General features: G+C 40.2%; 1 protein-coding gene across 1 annotated transcript; it reads right to left on the reverse strand.

Moving 5' to 3' along the window:
• Positions 1 to 633: 633 nt before the first annotated feature.
• On the reverse strand, positions 634 to 8,519 carry LOC117535093 (cathepsin Z-like). The gene is made up of 6 exons (XM_034199404.1): positions 8,423 to 8,519; positions 1,684 to 1,863; positions 1,451 to 1,601; positions 1,112 to 1,274; positions 976 to 1,009; positions 634 to 740 (listed from the first exon to the last, which is right to left on the reverse strand). Exons 1-6 carry the CDS (start codon positions 8,517 to 8,519, stop codon positions 634 to 636), a joined length of 732 nt encoding a protein of 243 aa, XP_034055295.1.
• Between the last annotated feature and the right edge of the window lie 485 nt (positions 8,520 to 9,004).

The raw sequence follows: 9,004 nt of genomic DNA on the forward strand, positions 1-9,004 counted from the left end.
AAGTGAAACACTGAGTGGCATTATGAATAAGTGAGCCATGCTTCAGATGTCTGCCTATGAATTTTAAGATTAAGATGGGTTTTTATTAATCCCTCGTGGGGAAATTGATTCTCTGCATTTGACCCATCCTAGTGTTAGGAGCAGTGTGCTGCCATTTTGAACGGCGCCCGGGGAGCCGTGTGGGGAACGGTGTCTTGCTCAGGGACACCTCGGTAGCACTTGGGACTTGAACTGGTGACCTTCCAGTTGCCAAGCCAAGTCCCTATCGACTTCGCCACCACCGTCCCCAATTTTGAAGAGTTGTGCATCTAAAGCCAAGGAACCGTTTTAGACGAACTCCCAATAAGTTGCTGTGGTATTAAGATTCCTTGGACATGGTTTAAAATGCAGTAAAAATATAAGAGCCTCAACGACAAGTGAGCCATGCCAAAGGCTTTTGCATTTTCAACTTAACTCTACCAGAGGGAAATAAAGCCTCCTGTTCTTCCACATCAGAAAAAGCACAAATGTAATGGATAAAGTAAGAGTACAATATTTTATTTCACCGGCTTGAACAAATCACAATTCCAGTCAACTAATTGACCCACAGACAAAGCCAATACACAGGGTTACTGTAATGAGGATTACGTTGCATTAGTGTCCTTGGCTTTCTTGGTAGCTTGAGGGTACAATCATGTCTCCATACATGCAGTCTTCTTCCAAAGCCAAGTTGTGCTTGCTTCCACTCCCTCCTTTGTAGGCACTGGTCAATCAATCAATGTTTATTTATATAGCCCAATATCACAAATGTTACATTTGTCTCAGTGGTCTTCACAGTGTGTACAGAATATCAGTATGACAATACGACACCCTCTGTCCTTAGACCCTCACATCGTACAAGGAAACACTTCCGGAGAAAACCCACAGTTTAAAGGGAACATGGGAGAAACCTCAGGGAGAGCAACAGAGGAGGGATCATACATGCATTTTAAGGGTTACTGGTCACAATCTTGAGCCAGCCTTTCGCACCCTAAAGAGAGAAATCTCATATTTATTTGGATATTAAATGAAGTGCATCACATGCATATCAATTTACAAAAGTAACTGAAGCCCTTTAAATGTTATATCTCACCCATGGCTCGCCCCAGGAGTTGTGGACAATCCAGTACTCAGTGCCGTTTTCTACCGTCCAGCCTGCCACTGACACAATGTGGTTGATGGATGTCGTCTCAATATACTCGGTGTACGGACCCCCGGTGTACAAGTCCAGTTTCTCCGTGGCCATCATTCCACAGCTGAGAGAAGACAGATTCACATTATCAGATTTTAGGAAAGTAATTTGGCATGTACAGCCATAACTACACTGTAGTAGGGTTTTTGAAGTGAAGGCTTTCCTAAAACGTTGAACACTTCAAATGCAGCATTCATACAATTATCTGCAAACCAGTTTCTAAAAGATGTTTTGCTCAACCTGATGGGTCCTGCAGAGTAGATTTCTGCCATCATGTCCTTGCGCCCACTGACTGCTCCAAAGTCGCCTACTTTCCACAGAGTGTAGTTCTGCACAATGTTGCACTCCCCGAAAGTTTTGCAAGTCCCACATTCATTGAAGGGCTTGCATTCTGAAAAAAAATGCAAGTCTTAAAAGGCTTTGAGGAACTGGAAACATTCATACCAACTGCACTAATTTGTTGGAGTTCTTACTCTGGTCAATCGCCTGGTAGGTGTTGCAGGTCTCGTCGGGGATCCCGTGTTTGTGGGCGTACTCCCACACCCCTCCATGGTCTCCTCCATGACAGGTGCCAGCGTCAGTGCAGTTCATCACGTGTTGGACGGACAGATAAGCCGACGGCCAAGCACCTCGCCTCTTAATGTTGATGCGATCTACACAAGCGGAGAAAATAATGTTTATCATAGAACAGTGTTCACTTAAAGACTAGAGCATGGTCAGGTCCAGGCTTGTGGTAGCCTTAGCCATATTTACATGCATGTTTAAACAGAGTTCATGTTTATTTGCAATGAATGCTTGATAGCTCTCAGTGTGCAATATACATGTAGAAGAACCAGGAAAACACACCATACATGCATTTTTAGGGTTATTGGTCTAATCCGTTGACAATTTCCCAAATGTGCAACCATTTCTTTAACCTTAAACTTTGTCGAAGTCTTTTTTGAAATTGTAAGTTATCTATAGTGCTTAATTTGTAAAAACAATGTTTAACCAAAAAAACAAAAAACTTTTGGATACTCCAAGACAAAAAAAAAAAGTTTTGAGACCATATACTTAAAAATGGTATCACTTAAGGTAGGGTAGGTAAGAATGGAGAAACCAGCTCGAGTGCGCTAGAATTTGAAAGTACACAACCGGAAAAAATCTGCCCCTTCCTTCAGACTTCCTCACAGAGCCCCTCCTCCAACACACACGAACGCGCACATGACCAATGAGGGCACGAGATCAGTTTGTGCACAGGTGGAAGGCTGACAGGCAGGTAGGCCATCCAGTTACTTTAGCCGGCCCGGCTCAGATGATTGGTCGTGCTTTTTACAGCGCCACGGCTTCCACAGATGACGTTTTTTTAATGTATTTATTGTCAAAGCATTTAATATATTCATTGCTATCGGGATGTTAAGAGCATTCCATGGAATATAACAAAAAGTGTTTCTGAAGTGAATTACGTACATTACTTGTTAGACGCTTTTATCCAAAGCGACTTACATACTGTGGACAATCACCACAGGAGCAATTTGGGGTGAAGTGTCTCAGGGACACAACGACATGCTGACTGCAGTGGGGTTTGAACCTGTAACCCCCTGATCTGAACACCTACGGACAACCCACTACACCACACGCCTACCCCACCTTTAAGTGTTAAAAGTACAATTCGTAGACATTCCAGAGTAACAGTTGCGTTGATAGAAGTGGTTTTAGTTTTTAAAAGTTACAACTTGCCTATTCTTTGCCATTAAAGACCATCAGAAGGAAATTCAGAAAGAGTTTCCAATCTGGCTTTAACAAGCTGAAAGAGAGGAGACGTAGTTAGCGCCATTTACGTTCCTCCAATCTCAGGACTTGGGCAGCTGAGCGAGGTTCAGGAGTTCACTTGCACGAGCAGCAGTTCTGTGGGAGACGAGATAACAGGCAGAAATATTTAAGAGCTGCGGTTTTAGTGGTCAGAGATTGTGGTGAGTCAGAGGCAAAAAGCACAGCCAGAGGAATGGACAAGTTCGGATGTTTCAACCTTTTTTTTAAATGAAGCCCAGCTAGCCAAACTCACGAATGGTATTAAATCAAGTCAGAGAAAATGACAAGGCAGGCAAACCACACAGTTGGAACGCCGAGGACTGTATTCCTTTTTTTATTAAGTACACGATTATTTGTGTAGAGTTAAACTTTCCCCCAGCATACCTTCCCAGAACCTGGCAAACGTTTAACTCAAACCATCTGTCACCTAAAATGAACTACAGTTTACAACATGTGAAGTGCCATTGAGGGCAAACACAGCATAAGGTCATTCTGGACAAGTATTTGGTAAAATATAACTTGGAAACAGCTAAATGTTTATATAAAACTATCCAAATTCCTTTAAAATACAAATTATTTTCAGTACTTACATTAAGAGTTCCTTTGACCCCAACAGAAAGACATAACATGAGAAACAACAGGAAGCTAAAAAGGCTACTTACTTCACCCCAAAGTCAGGTTTCCTCGGCTCCGGCTGGTAACAACTTGGTGTCTCTGTAAGAAAATGATTTGCTGAAACAACGAGAGACATGAGCAGGACGGCAAACACAACTACCTGAGCCATGTTGAAGTTCAGAGCATCAAACAACATGTGACACATCACTTTGGTTTGGCTTTTATACCCCTGAGAGAGGAGAGCACCCTGCTGCGAGTCATTCAGCTAATCAGAGTGTTTTGATCTCACCTGGAGTCTGTCTGCAGGTTGGAGTGGATCAACACATTCTGCCAGGATTAGCTGCAGAGTAATGGACTGCTATACTTTAGATTTAACACTTCATTTACCATTATTACAGCCCAAACCTGCACTGCAGTATTTTTACTTTCTAATAAAATACCCAGAATGATTTGAAGCTTTATGTTAAGGCCTGTAAAATATACAATTTTGAAATAACATGTTATTGAGGATCAGGATCTTTAATCTCTTGAATAATATACTCTCTTGATTTAACTTGATGTAATATTAACATGATGTAAGATAGTGAGCAGAAAATATCATCTTAAAGCAACACCAAGTCAGTTGCAATACAGACAATTAAAACATTATTTAAGAAAGGCTTAAACTGCATCTACTGTAACAGAGAAAAACAAAATACATCATATTTGATATTTTAATGTATTTGTATATAGGCAATGCTTTCAATTAGAATTGCACTAATTGTTTTATTGTGCTGTTTTGATTACATATTATATTTAACGTATTTATCCATCTATATACTGTCTGTTGTAGTTTTAATGGCTGCTGCAAGTGTCCTTATAATGCTAATATTTAGGTTTGTTATTTGTATTTTTTGCCTCTACTGGGACAGGCTTTGATGTTCAAAATGGTCTTTGTTTTTCTATTTTCTTTTTTGTATTATATTGATGCATTGACCCTTGACAGAAGCGCATCGTTATGTTGGCAGATTTCTCTTTGTCTTCTTGTTTATGCTCGTGCAGCTTGTGTGATAACAAAGAGTGTATCAGGTTTCAGAGTGAGGCTACAAACAGAAAGGATCTAATTGACTGCCTGCCATCTCTCCCATCTGCAGGAATAGAAAGACATATTTAATCCCTTGATTAAAATCTAATCCCTCCATGTGAGTCGGAGATGAAAGTAATTTTCGTGTAATGGAGACTATTAATATTTAGATATAGAAGGGGAAACCAGATCCCAGATTTTCAATCAGCTGGAGGATGGTAAACGATATTAAAGGCTGCCACTGAGCTGGAAACCAAAGCCAGCAATTCAAATAAGTTTTAATAAGACTTTTCTGATTAATATTTATGTTTCTTCCCGCCAACAAATGTATATTATTCATATTTCTCTTTCTCTATATTTTTAGTTATAGTCAAATGAATGTCCTCTCATCATAATACAGTACAACTGAACCTTTGAACCCTTATGTTGTGTTCGGATCTCCCGTGACCTGTTTCAAGTTAAAATGATATAATAACTACGCTCTAGTTTTTTTTATTGGAACAAGGCGTCATGATATCCTCCACAACATAAACACTACAAAACTGATTTTGACCATTTTTGCCATGTCTGAAAGTCTCTAAAAAAAAGTGTATCATTTGGTATTCGGGTTTGGGGAGACCCAGCAGAATTGTTGGGGGTCATCTTTGACTTTAGACATCCCAGCCCCACCCCCTTCATCCACTGTAACAATTATTTAAAACTTTTTTTCTGGAGATTGTATTCTAATATTCTAATATAGTCAGATAACGTAATGATCCACTGTCTTCACTATAGGAAATATAATGAGTGAATTGAATCACATGCTTTACTTAAATATACTTAAATATGTGTTTTCAGGCCATAAAATGAAATTACCACAGGATTGTACGGTTATGAATGTATAATAAGTTAGTTATGATGTAGTTGAAACAATATTGGATGATAGTCATTATTTTGGAGTGTTTTGGACTGAAATAAATCATGGGTCAAAATGTACCCGTGAACACCATGAACCGTAACAGCTTTCGAACACAACACAAGCATCGTTTGGGCTTCTTAGTTCAAATGCAGGGATGTTTTCATTCCCCAGTAAACATCGATATTTCAGGCAGTAGTTTGCTTCCAACGCCACTGGCCTTCACAAAGCACTGAACTAAACTCAATCAAAAATTCATGAATGAACTCTGGTTGTGAGACAGGCTTTATCGTCCATCAGAGTTGGACCTCGCTGATACTGTTTTGGCTGAAGGTGAGCACATCCCTGCAGCTAGCTCCCAACATCTGATGGACATCACAAGAGCTGATGCTGTTAAGGGGCGGAATAATACCTTGGATTTAGAATGAAGGGTTTAGAACAGGGGTGTCAAACTCAAGGCCCGGGGGCCAAATCCGGCCCGCAACTTCATTTTATGTGGCCCGCAAGAGCTTGCAAAGAATATAATACGTTTATTATACGGTTACATGCCGATTTACAGAATAAACGACATGTCCCACAATGCATCTCGTTTTGTGACATGCACACTGAAGAGACTTGCAATTATTTGCCCTGGACTTCTGCTTTCAGACGTAGTTAATTATGAAGTTATTACCTTATCCGATAATAATCCAATTCAGAGGCAATAATATATAATACATTATTTTATATAATATATTTATATATGTAGTATATTTATATAGTCTTAAAAGTTACAACCGGCCCTTTGAGTGCAACCATAATGCTAATGCGGCCCGCAATGAAATTGAGTTTGACACCCCTGGTTTAGACGTTGTTTACAGGACATTGAGAGCATTTGCTGTTCAAAATTGTAATTATTTGGCCTTTTACATGATTGTACTTTTGGTGGAACTGGTAATAATAAGCTGTTGTTTCTTAGCTAACTCTGCTTGATACTGGTGGTTGATTAAGTTCAAGTGAAAGCTTCAAACTGCAAGTAAGCAGACGTCTTATTTTGGAGTATTGAAGGATTTTTTGTGAACATTTAATTTGATGCATCACACAGAAATGTTTCATGAGACTACAAATCTTTATGAGATGTCCTTCATGTTTAAAATATGAGTTGAGGGTTTGTATCCTCCTTTTAATGAAACTTGAAAAGTACAGTGAATGTGTTTGGTTTAAAACAACTTTTAAAATTGCATTCACAAGGTTTTTCCTCCACTACACACACTAAAATAAATGTAATTGATTATCTTAAATATGCTTCAAAGTACATGGAATTAGAATCGAATAACATTAATGGGTCGCACATGGTGTTTTTATTTGCTCTTGCTTGTGATTGGTTTATTTGGCTTGAATCAGGAATAGCTCCCCATGTAAAAAACCATCCCAGTTAATTGATGACGCATTCAGTGACATGATGGCTTGTTACGAGGACTATCAGTGCGATATTGCCATGATTGGCGTCATTAGCTGCCTTAATGAGCGTGGCCCCTTGCTCATTAACGGCCACCACATCATTTGTGCACTCGCAAGCCAGAATATTGATTTGTGTATGTGAGAGCGTATCGTGTGAGTGTGTGTTATGAACACATATCTATGGGTTAGTAGCCTACTCGTGTGGGTGTGTGGGTGTGTGTGTGTGTGTGGCCTAGCATTACTATACTTGTGGGGACCTACATCTGTTTACACAGTCACGTGTGGGGACTCGCCTCCCTTATGGGGACAAATTGGAGGTCCCCATGAGGGGAATCATTAATTTTAGGGTAAAGACTTGGTTAGGTTCAGGATTAGGGTTAGGGTGGTTAAGGGTTAGGGTTAGGGTTAGGCATGTGTTGGTTATGGTTATGGTTAAGGTTAGGATAAGTCTCCAGGAAATGCATGTCAGTCAATGTAATGTCCCCTGAAGTGATACATGGCGTGTGTGTGTGTGTGTGTGTGTGTGTGTGTGTGTGTGTGTGTGTGTGTGTGTGTGTGTGTGTGTGTGTGTGTGTGTTTGTGTGTGTAATGTGTAATGTGTATAATAACGTGTTCACTGATCCTAGTGAAAAACTCACAGGTCGGTTTCTCTGGCATTTCCTCAGGAAGATATCTCGCCCTCACACATCCTCCTCTCACCTGTCAGCTGTCATGAGGGAGTGAATGTCAGATAACTGGACCCTTCACTCAGCGGAGAGGCAGGGTTTTTTCTCAACAAAAAAAAATCACATGTCACATAGCCTACTGTATAAATAAAAAAGAGAAATATGTGAAGCCTATCTGTATTTTTACGGTCAGAGTTAAGAAACTAAACCGGAGTTTTGATTCATATCCCATGTTAAAGGATGCACCTGCATATTTTGCATTTTCTTTCAATTTGCAAACGTATTAAAATACATTTCATCTGTTGAAAATTAACTGCAGCAATTTGTTGCTGCAGGGCCAAAGAAAGCCACAGTTCTCATTATGTTGTTCATGTAGAAAAACAACATTAACTCTAGGATAACTTAATTTGCCTCTGTGTATTGGAACCTACTTCAAGGTGACATTGTCTAAATATGACCTACAATTGAATTGGAAAACAACCTTCAACTCGTATGAAATCAGAAGGGGAGATAACATATTTATGTGGCACAATGACTCGTACTTTTTCACTCACTTTAGTCCTGTGTTTGAATTCTTGAAATGATCTTCTTTGTTTTAACTGTAAAGCTCTGTTAGGCTTATCAGCTCGACACTAGGTTTTAAGACCCTGCAGTGGACTAAATGACTCAGTTTGCAGTGTAGACCTCTTGTCGTCTGAAACGCGGCACATTTTCCAGTTGAGGGGTTTTCAAAGGCTCTGTACCGAGCTCCTGCCTCTCCACTGGAACCACCTGTCTTCCCGGACCAAATACCTCCGCCTCAGAGATCACTGTCGGGGGTTTCGTCACCCGGCGAGCCATTTCACATTCGATTGGCTCAACTGATGCTAACAAAGCTGCAGCGATGACAGACTTGTTAAGTTCATTTCAGTCACCGCAGTCATAAATGCTTTTTAATAGAGAGGGCATTAGAATATGGTCGGAGGACTTAAACCTGAGGAATGGGGGCTCGGAGGGATCCCGGTGATCTTTAGCAGTCGTGTCATAAAGCCGATAATACTAACGGCCCCTGTGGTTCCTGAGGAGAGAGGGGGAGACGGGGGAGGAAGAGTGAAGGAACTCATGTTAAATCAAAGGCATCCATGTTATCAGACAGCAATAATTAATAGTGCATACTCAAATCTGGAGCACGGATATCTGCTTTATAAAGAATTATGAACAGAATAATACCAGTCTTCAGATTGTGGATTTATTCAACTATTCCTTCACTTAAAGGTAAGGTAGGTACGAATGGAGAAACCAGCTCGACTGCGCTAGAATTTGAAAGTACGCAGCCGAAAAAATCT

The sequence above is a fragment of the Gymnodraco acuticeps genome, unplaced genomic scaffold, assembly GCF_902827175.1.
Source record: "Gymnodraco acuticeps unplaced genomic scaffold, fGymAcu1.1, whole genome shotgun sequence".
NCBI lineage: Eukaryota > Metazoa > Chordata > Actinopteri > Perciformes > Bathydraconidae > Gymnodraco > Gymnodraco acuticeps.

Bases quoted from the DNA above. Each gene is read 5' to 3' on its own strand.
- LOC117535093 (XM_034199404.1), bottom strand. From the start codon at position 8,519: ATGGCTCGCCGGGTGACGAAACCCCCGACAGTGATCTCTGAGGCGGAG. The intron at 1,602-1,683 runs GTAAGAACTCCA...ATTTTTTTTCAG, and splicing joins CTACCAGGCGATTGACCAGA to AATGCAAGCCCTTCAATGAA. The intron at 1,010-1,111 runs GTGAGATATAAC...TTCTCTCTTTAG, and splicing joins ACTCCTGGGGCGAGCCATGG to GGTGCGAAAGGCTGGCTCAA.